This window comes from Ovis canadensis, chromosome 18 (genome assembly GCF_042477335.2).
Source record: "Ovis canadensis isolate MfBH-ARS-UI-01 breed Bighorn chromosome 18, ARS-UI_OviCan_v2, whole genome shotgun sequence".
NCBI lineage: Eukaryota > Metazoa > Chordata > Mammalia > Artiodactyla > Bovidae > Ovis > Ovis canadensis.
In genome coordinates this window covers 19,880,173-19,899,390 of record NC_091262.1, presented here as the reverse complement: position 1 = coordinate 19,899,390, position 19,218 = coordinate 19,880,173, and the positions used below count along the sequence as shown (strand labels likewise).

Genomic DNA, 19,218 nt, shown 5'->3' with positions numbered 1-19,218 from the left:
AATTAGCCAGATATGGTATTGATATTACAGCAGATCAATCTAGTTGAGGTCTAATAGCACTTCTTTTCCTGACAAGCCTTTCCTTTTTAAGAGGAACAGCCAGAAAGCTTCTTACCTCTCTCTCCCACCCTCTCAGTGCTTTAGTTTGCCTGGGATGTCTTGTAAGTATCCCCACAGGTGGAAGTGTATATTCCTCTTACTCGGGGAGATACCAGTACTAAAAGAAACATTCTGGAAACTTAGATCCAAGAAAAGCACTTTCCTCAGCGCTCAAGGAAAGACTTGGTGTGAAGGACTTCATTGCAGATATTGATGTCAAAACATAGAGGAAAAGGAATCACAGTTCGGCATTTGAAAACTAAAAGTGGTTTTATCAAAAGTGGAAATTTAATAAATGTTTCACTGATTTCAAAACAGTATTCAGATTCAGTGCTATTTGGTTATTTTAAAAGTATGAGGGCTATTATATATGTAAGTAGCTTGGGATACTGTTGCTAAGTAAATACATCAGTATGCCAATATGAAAATAATAACTTTATCTCCTTGATTAAAATAAACCATTGTGTTCAAGATTTTAAAAAAACAGTTTTTCCTCTGTATAAAATATAAAACCCTAGTGAACTGTTCCTTGGTACTCTCTTCAAAATTATATACCTTTATTCTCTGTGGCCCAGATATACCAGAAATACCAAACTAATGGCATTTCTCTTACTGAGTGTTTAGGACCTAAGTTACATATAATGTGATTGATTCCTCAATTGTGTAACAATTTATATAGTACATTTTACATTTTAATTTTTTTAATTTTAAAAGACATATATGCTCATTATTAACGATTCAGATGATACAAAAGTAGATGGAGAATAACAGCACTATCCGTTTCCTAATGATAATCACTGTTTCCAAGCTCCTGTAAGAAAACTTACTTGTTATAGATCTAAACATTTACACTCCCCTGAACTTTTATTTTTCTATTGAGACAATTATTTTTATAAGTGCTTTTGAAATGTAAGATTTTGTCATGAGTGCTGCCGGGCAGTTACAGTAGAACAAATTGTGTTTGTGATTTCTTAAACACACCTGTCTCTCTTTTGTCTTTTCACATGTTGATTCATGTGCCTAGAAAGCTAACCAGAACACTCCTCCCAACTCCATGGCAACCTGATAGTTATGTCTTTCAAGCCTCAAGTTAGTCATAATTTCTTTTAAAAAACCATTCCTGATTCTTTGTTATTGATATCTAGCTCAATTCTACAGTATGTTTTAGTGTAGAATAAAAAAAAATGTTACTCCTGACTCAGTGTGCTCTTTCAGTCTTAACAACTCCTGTGTGTGTGTGTGTGTATGTGTGTGTGTGTGTGTGTGTGTGTATGTGTGTGTGTGTGTGTGTGTGTGTGTGTGTGTGAGAAAGAGAGACAGACAGACAGACAGATGCAGGCTGACTTTCAGTTACTTACAGGAGGCTTTTCCTTCTACCCAGGGCTTAGCCCCAACTCCCTTCCCCTCCTCCCTGTGGCCTGCTTCCTGTCCCTGTCACATCACGCTCCTACTCAGGACTTAGAACCTGGTCCAAATGTGACCTCCCTTAGGCCACCTGAACTCCAGCTTACTGTTTATTCTGAGTTTAGTTATATCTTGGTGTCTGGCCTTCTGCGATGTCGGAAGTAGTTTGGGATTTTGGTCTGACAAGGGGTTGGTATTATTATATTTAGGGCTACTGTAACGAATCACATAGGCTAGGTGGCTTAAAATAGCAGAAATTTACTGTCTCACAGTTGTGGAGGGCAGAAGTTCAAAACCACGGTGTTGGTTGGGTTAGTTCCTTTTTGTGGCTTTGAGGAAGCATCTGTTCCTTTCTCTGAACTCCCAGGGGCAGGTCAGGGTGCTTTGCCCATGGTGTTCCTTGGCTTTGTAGCTGCATCCCTCCCACCACTGGCCCTAGCGTCATATGGTGCTATTCCCTCTGTCTGTGTCTGTTAAAACATTTTTATTTCTTCTGTGACCATGGAATATGAGATCTGGTTTCTCCAAGGGATATGGATTTTAAGTGTTCAGATATATACATTTAAATTGTAGTTTGATCTATGTAAGCATAAACCCAGACCTGCTGATGTATTATTTTCACATTTCGTCAAAATTTACAGCCCTTTAGAAGGTAGTACTTTGTATTTAAGCTGTTTAGAAATGTTTATACAGTTTTCAAAAATAAAATTTAATTCTGAGTTTTTAATTTTCAGCCAGAAAACCTTGCTCAGAAGCTTCCAAACCTTGTGGAACTGTGAGTCTGTTTATTCAAATTTTTTTTAAAAAAAAACAAGAATGAACATAATTTTAAGTTATTTTAAATAATAGGGAATATTTTAATGTATTAATTTATTATTTTTTGGTGTTATGATCATGGTGCTCATGTAGGTAGACCTGTGGTTCTGCTAAACCCAATAGTATTTTAAAGTATCTTAACATTTACATTTATGTTTTAAATATCTTACTTCAGGGTAGTAAAGATGTTGAAAGATACGTTTTTTTTTTCTTGCAGCATCTTGGTCACAGAATCCTTCTGGATAGTCCATGGAATTGGGAGTATTGGGCTTCCCAGTTGGCACTAATGGTAAAGAACCCACCTGCCAATGCAGGAGACATAAGAGGCGTGGGTTTGATATCTGGGTTAGGAAGATCCCCTGGAGAAGGAAATGGCAATCCACTTCAGTATTCCTGCCTGTCTGGAAAATCCCATGGATAGAGGAGCCTGGAGGGCTACAGTCCATGGTGGGGGGGGGGGTCACAGAGTGGGACACAGCTGAAGTGACTTAGCATGTGATTGTTAGTATTGTTACTACTACTACATATGCTGCTGATATAAACAGCCTGATGGTATAAAGATTTAAAATATAGAGTAAAAGCCTCCTTCCCTACATCCTGCATTTGTTTTAGTTCTTTTGATGATTACCTCCATAATACTAAATACTGTATCTTTTAAAAATGCATTTACGCCTTTGTTTTTAGTATATCGACTTTATCTCTTCACTAAGGAAGATAAGAAATTTCCATATCTTGTATTTCCCTTTCTTTCTACCTGCCTCCTAATTTTGTCAAGGGAGGAATTTGCATCACCTTTTCTTGTTCTTTTTATTATTTGGCATGATTTTCAGGAAGTAAATTAGAGAGAGCTAATTTTACACCTTCATCTATAAGCCAGAAGTCTCTGTCATTTTACCCAACCTTTTATTTTTGAAAAATTTCTGACCAACAAAAAAGTTGGAAGCACAGTACAATGAACATCCATACAGTTGACCTAACGTGGAGGTTAGAGGTGCCACCCTCTCATAGTTGAAAATCCAGGTATAACTTTATAGTCCTCCATTGTTTTGCCAAAAGCTTTCACTTTTGTCTCAGGTTCAAAGGATTTGTTAACAAAATAAGCCACTTGTTCTATCAGCTCAGCTCAGTCGTGTCGTACTCTTTGTGACCCCATGGACTGCAGCACTCCAGGCCTTCCTGTCCATCACCAACTCCCGGAGCTTACTCAGACTCATGTCGATCGAGTTGGTGATGCCACCCAACCATCTTATCCTCTGTCATCCCTTTCTCCCACCCTCAATCTTTCCCAGCATCAGAGTCTTTTCAAATGAGTCAGTGCTTTGCATCAGGTGGTCAAAGTATTGGAGTTTCAGCTTCAACATCAGTCCTTCCAATGAACACTCAGCGATGATATCCTTTAGAATGGACTGGTTGGATCTCCATGCCATCCAAGAGACTCTCAAGAGTCTTCTCCAACCCTACGGTTCAAAAGCATCAACTCTTTGGCCCTCAGATTTCTTTATAGTCCAACTCTCACATAGATACATATACTCATTCTGTACAAATAAATAATAACCAGTATTTATTAGAGAATTGTCTAGCTCACTTTCAGTATACTAAGATTAAAAGAAAAGAGAAATAGAAACAGCAGAGGATACATCACCAAACTGAATTCTCACCAACATCCAGACTCAAACAGCCAGTGGCAAGTCCCGTGACACAGCACATCAGGAGTCTCAACTGGGAAAATGTCCCAGGCAGCGTGTCTGCTCAGTGGGTTAGACTTTAGAGATCGCAGTTTGGGTCCCACTTAGAATTCCAGGAGACGATCATCAATCTGTGAGCAAATAGCAGCTCTGATTTCATGTTAATGCATAATACTTGGAATGTTTTTAAACCTGGGGCTTGCTCCCCAGCTCCCCTCCAGAGGCTCAACAATCTCAAGATTCATCCCCTGTCTTATCTATGATGCTGCCAGTCTTGCATTCACAGAAGACAGTCACTCACAGTCAGGGCAGTGTCCAGGCAGGTTAGAAGCAAGGTCGGAGGCCTGCTCTGCTTTGTTTCTGAAGCCTAAACAAGACTTTTTAATTTCCCTAACATCCACATCCACAGTTCCACATCTGTGGACTCACACAACCTTGGATGGTATAGTACTTAGTAGAAATTCGTTGGAAAAAAATCAGAATGTAATTGGACCTGTGCACTTTAAACCCTCTTGTTCAAGGACCAACTGTACAGGCTTCACCTAAATGTTACCAGTTAACATTTTGCTTCATTTCCTTCCTCTCTTTCCCCCTTCTACTCTCTTTTTACTCCCCCTCTTTCCCTCCTTTCTTTCCTTTCGCCCTGTCTCTCTTACACACAAAATTGCACACATTATAGTATGTGTGTGTGTGTGTGTGCACGCGTGTGCACTCAGTTGTGTTCGACTCTCTGTGGCCCCATGGATTGTAGCCCACTAGGCTCCTCTGTCCACGGAATTTTCCAGGCAGAGAATGCTGGAGTAGGTTGCTATTTCCAACTCCAAGGAGTCTTCCCCAACTAGGGATCAAACCCACGTCTCCTGTGTCTCCTGCATTGGAAGGTGGATTCTTTACCACTAGTGCCACCTGGGAAGCCCCATCTAAGAATAAAGACATTCTTGCACATATTTTTTTTATTTTTAGGTCTAAGAAAAGTAGTATTAATTCAATAATATCATTTAATATACAGTTCATATTTAAATTATCCCAGTTTCCCCTCAAGATTTTTTTTTAGATGTCTTGTTTGTTTCTTCTGGATTAGTTTCACTTTATTTATTTATTTTTTTAATTTAAGTTTATTTATTTTAATTGGAAGCTAATTACTTTACAATATTGTATTGGTTTTGCCATACATCAACATGAATCCACCACAGGTGTACACATGTTCCCAATCCTGAACCCCCCTCCCACCTCCCTCCCTGTACCATCCCTCTGAGTCATCCCAGTGCACCAGCCCCAAGCATCCTGTATCCTGCATCAAACCTGGACTGGCAGTTCGTTTCATATATGATATTATACATGTTTCAATGCCATTCTCCCAAATCATCCCACCCTCTCCCTCAAGAGTCCAAAAGACTGTTCTATACATCTGTGTCTCTTTTGCTGTCGCGCATACAGGGTTATCGTTACCGTCTTTCTAAATTCCATATATATATGTTAGTATACCGTATTGGTGTTTTTCTTTCTGGCTTACTTCACTCTGTATGATAGGCTCCAGTTTCATCCACCTCATTAGAACTGATTCAAATGTGTTCTTTTTAATGGCTGAGTAATACTCCATTGTGTATATGTACCACAGCTTTCTTATCCATTCATCTGCTGATGGACGTCTAGGTTGCTTCCATGTCCTGGCTATTATAAACAGTGCTGTGATGAACATTGGGGTACACATGTCTCTTTCAATTCTGATTTCCTCGGTGTGTGTGCCCAGCAGTGGGATTGCTGAGTCATAAGGCAGTTCTATTTCCAGTTTTTTAAAGAATCTCCACACTGTTATCCATAGTGGCTATAGTAGTTTGCATTGCAACATATCCTCAGTGATGTTCTGCCCTATTTGGTTTATCAAGTTTTTGTTTTCATTCTCTTTAAATATATTATATGTGCATTTATTCTGAAGCGTGGTTTTTCACCCCTAACTACTTTAGTATATATTTCTGAGAACAGGGATGTATTAACATTTTTTAGCCCTACTTTTCTATCCTTAATAGATAACTTTATATTTTTCTCCATATAGGTTTTGAACATTTCTAATAGTTTTTTCCTAAATGTTAATTTTTTCGCTGTGTAAATGATCTTTCTTATCTGTTATATCTTCTAACTGGGTAATTTTTGTTATAGGAGCACTATGGCTTTTTGCATATTAACTGTATGTCTTGCTCCTTCCTGAAATCTGCTATTGTTTGAGTTACTTTTATCATTGATTCTCCAGAATTTTCCAGGTATACTCTACTCTCATGTCTGAAAATACAGTGTTACTTCTCCTTTTCCAAATCTTTATTTTCTCTATTCTGATTGCATTGACCATTCCTTCCCCAGAGCAGTGTAAAATTGTATTTGAGGTAGTAGGTATCCTCGTCTTCTTTCAGACCTTAGTGGGAATACCTCCAGGTTTTCTCCACTAAGAAAAATGCTGGCCTTACAGTTAACACAGTTCTTATGTGTTAAGTAAGTATCCATCTGTGTTAATAATCTATTGCTGCTCAACACATTAAGCATCTGTTAATGTAGTTGCTTAAAATGTAGGGGTAGTTAAAAGAATAAACACTTATTCTCTTGTAATTTTTTGAAGGTCCATAATCTGGGCTTGGCTTAGCTGGATCCCTTTGCTTCAGTGTCTCTCTCAAGGCTCTAATCAAGATTGTTGCCCAGGGCTGCTGACTTACCCGAAAGCTCAACTGAGGAAAGATCCTCTATCTGTGTTCACTCATATGGTTGTTGGCAGGATTCTACCAATTCCTTGCAGGTTGTTAGACTGAGGGCGTCGGTTCCTAGCTGGCTGTTGGCCAGAGAACTCCCTTAGTTCATCGCCACTTAGCCGCTATTATGTAGCTCACAACATGGCAGCTGACTTCGATCAGAGTGAGCAAGCAGAAGAGCACACGAGGCTACGTGAGAGAGGACCCCTTGCTCCTTTCTCGTCTAATCATGGAAGTGGCATCGCATCACTGTTGCTGTGACACTCAAGGGGAGGCTGGCATCCTCCTGCATGCCGAGGAGTGGGGACCACCGGGGACCATCCTAGGTGCTGCCTACCACACTATTAATTCCTGTTTTCTCAAGAATTTTTCTATTAGTAATGGGTGTGACATTTTTTCAAAAGCTTTTTCAGACTTTGAAGTCTACTGGAAAAATCCTTGAGGCCTTCAGGCAAAAAGGTGAACCAGTCATGTAGATGAAGAAGATTGCAACATAAGACTCCAAACTGAATTATCTACACAATGGCAGTTGAATTCTGGATTGACAGTTTTTATTTTTTTGAGCTTCTTGAAAGTATTTGACTATCTTCATATCTCCGTAGATTCTCATAAGAAGTCAGTGGAATTTTTGTCATTCTCCACGTGTGTGTAATATATCATTTTTCTCTGACTTCTTTGAAGAATTTATTTTGATCTTGGCTTTTAGCAATTTAACTGTGATGTGCCTTGGTATAATATTCTTTGTATTTATCTTGGAGTTTGCTGAGCTAATTGAATCAGTGAATTTATGTCTTTTACCAAATTTGGGACATTTTCAACCATTATTTCTTCAAATACTTTTTATGTACCTTTTCCTCTCTGTCTTTATTGGACTCAGTTTATATATATCTTGTTGATATTGTCCTACATACCTCTGAGGGACTTCATGTTTCCTCCTTTTTTTCTCTGCACTTAGATTGAATCATTTATATTGATCTGTCTCCAAGATCTTGAATTGGTAGAATTAATATAGTTAAAATAGCCATAGCACACAAGCAATCTACAGATTTAATGTGATACCTATCAAATTACCCATGACATCTTTCACAGAACTAGAACAAATAATCCTAAAATTTATATGGAACTACAAAAGACTCAGGCTTACCAAAGCAACCCTAAGGAAAACGGAACAAAGCTGGAGGTATAACCCTTTTAGACTTTAGATAGTATTTCAGAGCTACAGTAATCAAAACATTTCAGTTCTAGAATATTCTTTCTTTCATCCTTTCTTAGTTTGTTTCTCTGCTAAGATTTCCTTATCTTTTAATTAAGACATATTTTACATTAGATCACTATGCATAATTATAACAACTACTTTTAGAGAGTTGTCTGCTAATTCCCAACATCAGGGTTGTCTTGGGGCTGCTATACATTGTTTATTGTCATTGACATTTTCCTGAGTGGTCATATGTTAAGTAATTTTAGATTATATTCTGACAATTGAGAATATGTGTTTTAGAGACTAAAATCTGTTAATTTCTTTGAAGAGTGTTGATGTTTTGTTTCAGTGGTTTCCCTGGTTGACTCAAAACAGTAAAGTGCCTTTTGGAAGGCAACTGAAATCTCAGTCCAGTTCTTTTATCTTTAGTTATAGTTTTTTCCAATACAAATGGTTTTGGAATAAGCCGCTGATTCAGGCAAAGTTTTTACATAGGATTTGGGGTTTCCCTTCCCTGTTTGTTTATTTGTTTTCTGGTATTCTCTGGTATTCTGTTTGTCAGGGACCATTGTTGCCCTGAACTCTGTCCTCATTTTGGCTAGCAAGAATGCAGTTTTCTTTTGGAATTCTAGCCACTTTTTGTGGTAACTGTGTGTCCCTTTCCTTAGACTAAACGCTATTAAGAAAAAAAAAAGATGCAGCTCAGACTTAGCCAGTGTCATTCTTCAGTTTTGCCTCTCTTCCGGAGCTGGCTTTTCGTTCTCTGTTGCAGTGCCTGAGGGTCATTTCGTCTGTGTGTGCTCTTCAGCGTGTTAGTTGCCAGAGCATCAGTCTAGTTGAAGTTCATTCTGCTGTACTGGAATTGAAACTCACATTCTTTTACTTGAATCTGTTTCTGCCTTTATAACTCAAGTGGGTTTCTTGAAGTCAGCGTTAGTTGGTTCTTTGATTTTGACCAGTCTAACAATCTGGCTCATTCCACTGGAATATTTAGACTATTTATGTTTATTATGATTACTGATAGGATTGTGTTTAAGTTCACCATCTTAACAATTGTTTTTTCTATTTGTCCCAATTGTTCTCTATTATTTCTCCCCTCTTTAGTTTCCTTCTTTTAAATTATTTCAGTGTTATTTTAAGATTATGTTTTATTACCATTATTGATTTATTAACTCTACTTCATTTCAATATTGAAAGGTTTATGTTTCTTTAACCTATTATAATCTACCTTCACATAACATACTACTTCACATTTAATATAAGCACCTTGGATCAATGCATTCAGTCCATCCCTCCTATCCTTTGTGCTGTTGTCCTATGTTTTACATGTGTGTGAGTGTTGTGAGAGAGAGAGAGATCTATGTATGTGTAAACCATATATATCAGTCAAGGTCCAGTTAGAAACTATACCACTAATTTAAGCAGGGAAAATTAAAGAATTGTTAACTAGTAAAATGTTATTAACTACTAAAAGAGGTTAAAAAGGGCTCCATGGTACTCAGAATTCGTGAGTACAAAAAAGTAGATCTGTACCTAGAGAATTGGACAGTGAAGGAACTAAAGACTTAGGAGAGTTCCAAACCCTAGGCTGAGGTTAGACCTCTTCGAAGAAGATAGGACTGCCACGAAGCGGATGGCATTCGCGTGGTGAAGATCCTTGCCATCCGATTTAGGCCAGAGCAGATCTGTAACATCATCTAACTGTTGCAGGAGTAGTATTCGTAAACCAGAGCTGGCATATTAAAAGCAGCCTGACGGTGAGGAGGCAGCTGCCTGAGACCATGGCAGAGCTAGCACAGCAGTGGCCGCGCGGTGGGAAGACGGGTGCGTGAGGCCAGTTGAAGTTGCTTATAGAAGCGCATTGTTGGTGAGGAGCGTGGCCTGAGGATAACAGCCAGAGATGCTGCAAAACTGACTTCAGCTTGGGGCGTTCGTGGTTTGAGATGTGGCTTAAAGTGGTCCAGGAGGGCTGCTGGGGCTTGGCTCTGTGCGGAATAAAAAATGGAAAGAGGACTGGACCCAGAGAGGTGCCTTCCTGCTATTCTCACCTTTCAGAGTCACTCTAACACCTTCTTTTGATAACATTAGTCCTAACATTAGATCAGTTAGCAAAGGAGAAATTTCGACAGGGTCCAGCTCCAATATGTCATAACAGGTAGATTTGTAGCTGAGAGAGAAAATTGGTATCTGGTGAAATACACTTATATAAACTTTGCATTTAAATTCTTAAAGAAACTTAAAAATGAGAAAATATCTTTTTATATTAGTTTCTATATTCTATCAGATTTGGTTTGCTTGAAAAAAAGTCTTCATTTGTCCTTTTTTTTTAAAAAATTGAACTTTTTGCTTTGAGATAATGGTGGTATCACACATAAGAAGTAATTCATAAACATCCTTGTGTACCCTTTTAGGTTCTACCAGTGTTCATGTTTTACATAACTATAGAATAAGATCACCACCAGGAAATTGGCAATACTACAATCTACTAATATTATTCCGTTTTCCTAATTTTTTACCCTTTTATAATTGCATTCCCCATGTCCCCAAACCCTGGCAACTGCTACTCTGTTCTCCATCTCTATAACTTGGTCAGTTTAATTTTTTATGTTTTATAAATCATACAGTATGCAGCCTTTCAGGGCTAGCTTTTATTTCATTCAGCATAATTCCCCTGAGACCTATTTAAGTAGTTGCATGTAGCAGTAGTTCCTTTATGTTGCTGAGTTATATTTCACAGTATGGATGTAATAGAGTTTGTCCATTCACCTACTGAAGGACATATTAGTTTCATTTTTAGCTGTTATGCATAAAGCTCCTACAGACATTCATGTACATGTTTTTTGGCATATGAGTAAGTTTTCATTTCTCTGAGATAAATGCTTAAGAGTTTAATTGCTGAATCATATGAAAATTCTTTGTTTCATTTTTTAAATTGAAATATGATTTACATAAAAATTTAATCATACACTTTAAAAGTGTATGATTCATTGGTTTTGGTATATACACAAGATTGAACAACCATTATCACTGTCTAATCCAGAACACTTTCATCACCCTAAATGATGATTAATAATCATTCCCCTCTCTGAATTCCTTGTAACTCCCTAGTGGCCAATAATCTGCTTTCTGTTTCTATGGATATCCCTATTCTGGCCATTTTGTATGAGTGGAATCATGCAACATGTGACTGTTTACGTCTGGCTGCTTTAGCACAGCATGTGTCGTCTATGCCGTGGCATATTTCAGAATCCATTCTTTTTATGGCTGAATGATATTCCATCGCATGGATAGACAGCATTTTGTTGATCCATTTTTTAGTCAGTAGACATTTGACTTATCTCCACATTTTGGCTATGGTGAATAATGTGGTTGTAAACATTTATGTAGAAGTTTGGTTATGAACATTTATTTTTAGTTCTCTGGAGTTTCTACCTAGGAGTGGAATGCAGTGGTAACTCTATGTTTAACATTTGAGGAACTGCCAAACTGTTTTCCAGAGGTTGTACTATTTTGTAGTTCTACCAACAATACGTGAGGATTCTCTGCATTGTCATCAACACTTGTTATTTTCTGTACTTTTGATTAAAGTCTCCCTAGGATGTGTAAATTGATTTCTTATAGTTTTCATTTGTATTTTTTCTAATGACTAATCATGTCTTTTCATGTGCTTATTGGTCATTTATGTATTTTCTTTGGGGAAATATTTATTCAAACCTGTTGTCCATTTAAAAATGATAATAGTTGTCTTTTTGTTGTTCAGTTCTAAGAGTGTTTTATATGTTTGAGATACTAGACCCTTATCATATATATGATTTGCAAATATTTTCTCCTGTTCTGTGTGATTTATCTTTTACTTTTTTTGATAAACTGTGTTTTGTTATCATGTCTGAAAAATTTTCTAATCCAGTGTCATGAAGATTTACCTCCATTTTCTTATTTAAATTGTATAGTTTTAGCTTTTACATTTAAGTCTTGATACAGTTTAAGTTAATTTTTGCATATTATGTGATATTGAGATCTAAACTTCTATTTTTGTGTGGGATATCTAGTTATCTTACCACCATTTATTGAGACGGCTGTTCTTTTCCCAGGGCACATAGGCACATAGGCATATTTCTTGATTCTCAATTCTATTCTGTTGATCTATATGTCTTATCTTTTTGCTAGTACCACAGAGACTTGATTACTCTAGCTTTGTAATAGGTTTAAAAATTGAGAAGTATGGATCCTCCAACATTATTCTTGTTTTTCAAAATGATTTTAGCTATTCTAAATCCCTTGCATTTCCATGTGAATATTAAGATCTGCTTCTTAATTTATAAAAGAAAACAAAGCCAACTGTTACTGTTGATAATGATTGCATTGACTCTTTAGATCAGTTTGTGGATTATTGCCATCCTAACAGTATTATGTCTTCTAATCCATGAACGTGGGATATCTTTCTGTTTATTTAGGTCTTCAGTTTCTTTCAACAATTTTATAGTTTGAACATTGAACACTTTTTAGTGTAAAAAAATTTCTTCTGTTAAATTTATTTGATGTTTTTGTATATAGAATTATATTCTTAATTTCCCTTTAGATTGTTTAGTGCCTAGTATATGAAAATTCTTGTCTGGGAAATCCCATGAACAGAGGAGCTTGGCAGGCTTCAGTCCATGCGGATGCAGAGGTCAGACATGACTTAGCAACTAAAACAACAACAACAGTATAAAAATACAGTTGATTTTTATATATTGATATTATATCCTTCAACTTTGCCAGACTCATTTATTAGCTCTTTCTTGTTTTTGTTGAATTCCTTCCAGTTTTCTGTAAACAAGATCAAGTCATCTACCAATAAAGAGTTGTGTTTCTTCCTTTCTGATCTATGTACCTTTTATTTCTTTTTCTTGCTTAGTTGCTCTGGCTAGAATATAGAATGTTGAATAGAAGTGATGAGACTGGGCATCTTTGTGTTGATCTTAGGGGGAAAGTTTTTAGTCTTTTGCCATTGAGTGTGTTAGCTTTAGATTTTTCATAGGTCCCCATATGTGACTGAGGAAATTATCTTCTATACTTTATTTTCTGTTTTTAGTATAAAAGGTGTTTGGTTTTATCAGATAATCTTTCCTTCTTTCATCTATTGAGATGACCATGTTTTTATTAATGTTCGTGTGTTGAACCTGCTGTGCATTACTAGGGATAATTTTCATTTGCTCACGGAGTATAATCCTTTTTATATGTTGTTGGATTTGGCTTGCTAGTATTTTATTGAAGATTTTTGCATCTGTATTCATAAGAGATGATGGTCTGTAGTCTTCTTTTCTGGATATGTCTTTGTCTGGATTTGGTATCACAATTGTTTTGGCCCTTATAGAAGGAGTTCCTCTACTCTCTGGTTTGTTTTTTTTTTTTTCTTTCCCTTTCCTTTTTTTTTTTTTTTTTGTTAAGAATCTGGTCAGTTACTTTAGTGGTCAGCTAATGATTAAGCAGAGATTTCTTTAACAACCTGAATCTGCTAAGTCTCCCAGTCTTTGCTGAGGTCTCTGTGTATGTATTGTGGCATACCTTCCCCTCTCAGTTAGGTAGACAGTTGACAGCTTTGCTTTAGACTTCACTTCTTATGTGTGCTATGTGTGCTAAATCAGTTTAGTGGTGTCTGACTCTTTGCAACCCTATGGGCTGTAGCCTGCCAGGCTCCTCGTCCATGAGATTCTCCAGGCAAGAATATTGGAGTGGGTAGCCATTCCCTACTCCAGGGGATCTTCCCAACGTAGGGATCAAACCCAGGTCTTCAGCATTGCAGGCAGATTCTTTACCATCTGAGCCACCAGGGAAGCCCTTCTTCATTTCTTATGAAGAGCTTCAATTTCAGCAGAGTTGAGAGCTTAGGGTTTCTCTGATCTTTTCCTGAGCGTATGTGCAACTTTGGGCATGCATGTGACCTTGTATATTTCTAGAAATACACCAGTTTTTCAAAGTTCCTCTGTAAATCTCCTTCCGCAATTTTTTTGTTTAAGGTTTTGGTTGTCTGTTGTTTGCTCCAGCTGTTGTCTACTGTCTTAGGCAGCAGTGAAGTTAAAACAGTGGCCTGTAATTTGTCACAACTGGGGAAAGTGTTTTTGTACTGGGCAAGCTTGTAGTCAGATCAAGTTAAAAACAGACTTGCAAGTGGGGTCTTTCAGGGAACCATGAGACAGTCAAATGACGGTTCTCTGGGAGTGAACTGCAGCTTGGGTCTGTCCCTCCCGGTGCTGGCCAGGCCACTGCAGGTAAAGGGGAAAGTGACCACAGTGTTTCCAGGCCCTGCAGTGCTGGAGAGCTGGGGGTAGGACCAGGGCAAGGCAAAACGCCCCAAGGTCACAGCCTCGTCTTCTGCCTACCGCTTTCCTTAAACAAACCCTCCCTTTGTTACTGCAAGTCTTTGAGTTTAATTTCCAAAGTTTTGTACATGTAGCTTATGAATAATTTTTGGCAGTATTCTTGTTAATTTTATGAAAAGAGAATTTTTGGAGATCCTTACTCTGCCACTTTTCATCTGAATTTGTAATTTCATTAAAAACTTCCAAATAATTTTCCAGGTTGGCTATACCATTTTACATTCTCCCCTAGTAGTGTGTGATTGTTCCAGTTTCTCCACATCTTACCAGTGTTATTTTTATGTCATTATTTAACATTTTTTTTCATTTTGATAGATGGGTGGTTTTATCTAATTGTGATTTTAATTTGTATTTCTCTAATGCCTAATAACATTTGACATCTTTTAAAATACTTGTCATCTTTATCTTTTCTTCAGTGAAATGTCTGTTCTTGGCTATTGTACATTTTCTATTTGGGTCCTTTTTTCAGTTGTAAGAATTTTAAGAATTCTTTATATATTCTGGAAACCAGTCCTTGGTTGTATATGCTGTTTACAAATATTTTCTCCCATTGTATACTTTCTACTTTCATGTTCTTTTGCAGAGCAGAAGTTTTACCTTTTGATGAGGTCCACATGAACAATTTTTGCTTTTATGTATCATGTTTTTAGTATCAAGTATAAGAATGTTTTCTAATCCTAGGCCCTAAAGACTTTCTTCTGCTTTTTTTCCCTCTAAAAGTTGTATAGTTTTTTACTTTACATTCGTCTTCGTAATTCTGAAATATATATATATATATATATATATATATATATATATCCTTCTGGAATTAGAGCTCTTCAGTTCAGTTCAGTCACTCAGTCGTGTCCAACTCTTTGCAATCTCGTGGACTGTAGCACGCCAGGCTTCCTTGTCTATCACCAACTCCTGGAGCTTGCTCAAACTCATGTCCATCAAGTTGGTGATGCCATCCCACCATCTCATCCTCTGTCATCCCCATATCCTCCTCTCTTCAGTCTTTCCCAGCATCGGGTCTTTCCCAAGGAGTCAGTCCTTCGCATCGGGTGGCCAAAGTATTGGAGTTTCAGCTTCAGCGTCAGTCCTTCCAATGAATATTCAGGACTGATCTCCTTTAGGATGGACTGGTTTTATCTCCTTGCAGTCCAAGGAACTCTCAAGAGTCTTCTCCAACGCCACAGTTCAAAAGCATCAATTATTTGGCGCTCAACTTTCTTTATAGTCCAACTCTTACATCCATACATGACTACTGGAAAAACCAAAGCTTTGACTAGAGAGACCTTTGTCAGCAAAGTAATGTCTCTGCTTTTTAAGTTGTATAGTGTTTTACTCTGCTAAAAGTTGTTTAGTTTCTTACTTTACATTCTGCTTCATAATTCTGAAATGTAAATATATATATACATATACACACATATGTATATAGTCTTCTGGAATTAGAGTTTTTGGTTGTCGGTTACTTCTTTCCTTTCAGCATTTTCTTGGTGTTCTGTCTTCTGGCTTGCATACATTCTGAAGAGACGTTCCTATATTTCTTCCACAGTATGTAGAGTTCTTTTCTCCTTGGGCTACTTTGAAGAATTTCTGTTTCTTATATTGGTTTTCAGGAATTTGTTATGATTCGCTTGACGTATGATTGTCCTTGACATTCATTGAGCTTCTTGGGTTTTTGTCTTTGTTGTTGTCGTCGTTTAGTTGCTGAGCTGTGTCCGATGCTTCATGACCCCACGGACTAAAGCACACCAAGCTTCTCTGTCTTCCATTATCTCTCAGAGTTTGCTCAGATTCATGTCCATTGAGTCAATGATGCCGTCTAACCATCTTATCCTCTGCTGCTCCTGTTTCCTTTTGCCTTCAATCTTTCTCAGAATCTTTTCCAATGAGTCAGCTCTTCACATAAAGTGACCAAAATATTGGAGTTTAAACTTCAGCATCAGTCCTTCCAATGAATACCCAGGGTTGATTTCCACTAGGATTGACTGGCAGTCCAAGGGACTCTATAGCACCATGATTCGAAAGCATCAGAGTCTTCTATAGCACCACAATTCGAAAGCATCAGTTCTTTGGCACTCAGCCTTCTTTATTGTCCAACTCTCATCCATACATGACTACTGGGAAAACCATACATTTGACCATGTGGACCTTTGTCAGCAAACTGATGTCTGCTTTTTAATACACTGTCTAAATTTGTCAGAGGTCCCCTTCTGAGGACCAAGATTCTTTTAATATCCTGGCTGCAGTTACCATCTGCAGTGATTTTGGAGCCCAAGAAAAGAAAATCTGTCACTGCTTCTACTTTTCCCCTTCTGTTTGCCATGAAATGAGAGGACTGCATGCCCATCTTAGTTTCTTAATATTGAGTTTCAAGCCAGCTTTTTCGCTCTCCCTTAGCATACCTATCAAGAGGCTCTTTACTCCTCTTCACTTTCTGCCACTAGAATAGTATCATCTGCATATCTGAGGTTGTTGCTGTTTCTCCTGGCAGTCGTGATTCCGGCTTGTGATTCACGCAGCCTGGCATTTTGCATGGTGTACTCTGTGTGTCTGTGCGTGCTCAGTCGGTCAGTCATGTCCGACTCTTTGTGACCCCATGGACTGTAGCCTGCCAGGCTCCTCTGTCCGTGGAATTTTCCAGGCAAGAAAACTGGAGTGGAATGCCATTTCCTTCTCCAGGAGATCTTCCCAATCTAGGGATCAAACCCACGTCTCTGGCTTTTCCTGCATTAGCAGGAGGAGTCTTTACCACTGCGCCACCTGGGAAGCCCCAGGATATACTCTGCATATAAGTGAAATATGCAAGGTGACAAGATACAGCTTGTCTTACTCTTTTCCCAAATTTGAACCAGTCAGTTGTTCCATTTAGAACATGACCCGTCTGTCTTGAGTGGCCCTGCATGGCATGGCTTATAGCTCCATTGAATCATGCAAGCCTCTTCACCACGACAAGGCTGTGATCCCTGAAAGGTTGTGTCTTTATAGCTTGCATCAAATTTGAAATTTTTAAACACTATTTCTTTAGATATTTATTTCTATGCCCTTATCTCTGGTCCCTACTTTTGGGACTCTTACCTGTTGTTAGTTTGATATTGTCTCATAATTACTGACACACAGTTATAGTTGTTTTCAGTCTTTATTTTTTTTAATATGCTTCATTTAGGGCAAATTATGTTTCTCTGTTTTCAGAGTTAGTAATATTTTCTGCTTCAAAATCTAATTTGCTGTTAATCCCACCTGGTGGAATTTTATTTTTTATATTTGATCTTTAGAAGTGCTATTTGGGTCTTCTTTATATGTTAACATTTGTCTTACAATGTTAATGTTTTTCTTTGAATACCTGAATATAATTATTATTTATGTTTTAAAGTTTTTATTTGCTAATTGCTTTATCTGTGTCATACCAGATAAAGTCTATTTGTGGTAACTATTTTTTATCCTGGTTATTGGTCATATTTTCCTGATTCTTAGCACTTTTTCATTAGATGCTGGACCTTATAAATGTTAATTACTGAGTGTTACACTTTGTTGTCTTCCTTTTTGTGGTGCTTTATTCTGGCTTTTAAATTATTTGCAATTTAGTTTGATCCTTTCATGGTCTGTCTTTATGCTTTGTTAGGACAGATCTGGAGTAACCTCTACTGTAGGGATAGTTTAGCCCTATTATCCACAGAAGGCCTTTTGAGGATCTCATTTAAATGCACAAAATGATCAACAAGGATTTGGTACACTTGCTGCTCAGAACTTGAGTGCTTTCTAGCCCTGTATGAGTTCTGTGGACTGTTCAGCTATTAGGTTTTCAGTTACTTTTTTGCCTGGAATGCATTTTAGAATTCAACCAAGAGTCAAAGGCTGCCTTGAATTTTTGTTTTTTTGTTTTCTTTTATCAGTAGTACCTTCTCCAGAACTGTACTCCACAGCTTCCAGCTGCCTTGGGATCCCTGAGCTCTGCTATGTATCTTCGTAACTCCATGAGACTTGCATTCTTTGTTTGGTATCCACGGTCCACAATTTGCCTCTAGGCAAATTTGCCGCAATTTATTGTGAGCAACAAGTGAGTTGTTCACCTCACTTGTTTTTTCTCTCTCTAGCTGCCTCTTGTCAGTATCTGAAAATAATTGTTTCATATAATACATTCAGTTTTCTTATTGCTTATAGCAATTGGGTAAATCTGGTCCCTATTATTTAATCATGACTGGAAATAAATGACTTGTTCCTTTAATTAAAAAAAATTTTAATTTGGAACAGTTTTGTATTTACAGAAAAGTTGTAAAGATACTAAGTACAGAGTTCTGGTATCTAGTTTCTCCTGTTGTCAACATCTTAATACAATTTTTGTGGAACTATTGTCAAAATTAAGAAACTGACATTTGCATATTACTATTAAGTAAATATCTATAATTTTATTTAAAAAAAAACAGCCAACCATTTTCCAAGGTGGCTATATTGTCATGCATTCTCACAAAAATGAATGCATCATTTTGAGTAGAAGAAATAGCTTGATGAAAACCACTTAGGTGGAGACACCACCATTTTAACTAATTTGAAATAACAAAAGTAAAGAGAAGGGACTTAAAATTGCCAAGCCTTGGTTTACAGATGACTCATGATAACAATAATAACTATAACAATAACAGTGGGGTTCACTGAATTTTCTTCTAAGGGCTTTACATTTATTGATTCATTTAATCCTTACAATATCCCAATGTTCTTGATGCTCTTATCCTCGAGTTCCATAGATTAAGAAAGTGAAAAGGTCACAGATTTTCCCCTGCTCACATGGCTAATAAGGTACACGCTGTCTGGCTCCAGGACCTACTCTCTGATCCATTCTGCCAAGGATGATTGTTTATCAGTTGCACATCGGAAAAACCTGAGATGGCCTTGGGCATCTATATTTTGAAGACCACTGGTGATTCTTATGTGTAGTCAGG

General features: G+C 37.5%; 1 protein-coding gene across 4 annotated transcripts in view; it reads left to right on the top strand.

The window, feature by feature from the left end:
• The window catches only part of LRRC28 (leucine rich repeat containing 28), a 201,738-nt gene that overhangs the window by 21,187 nt on the left and 161,333 nt on the right, over positions 1 to 19,218 (top strand). For all 4 annotated transcript variants that reach the window (XM_069559247.1, XM_069559246.1, XM_069559245.1 and 1 more), the window contains exon 3: positions 2,238 to 2,278. In XM_069559247.1, coding sequence (XP_069415348.1) covers positions 2,238 to 2,278 — 41 coding nt within the window. The remainder of the gene's footprint in view (positions 1 to 2,237; positions 2,279 to 19,218) is intronic.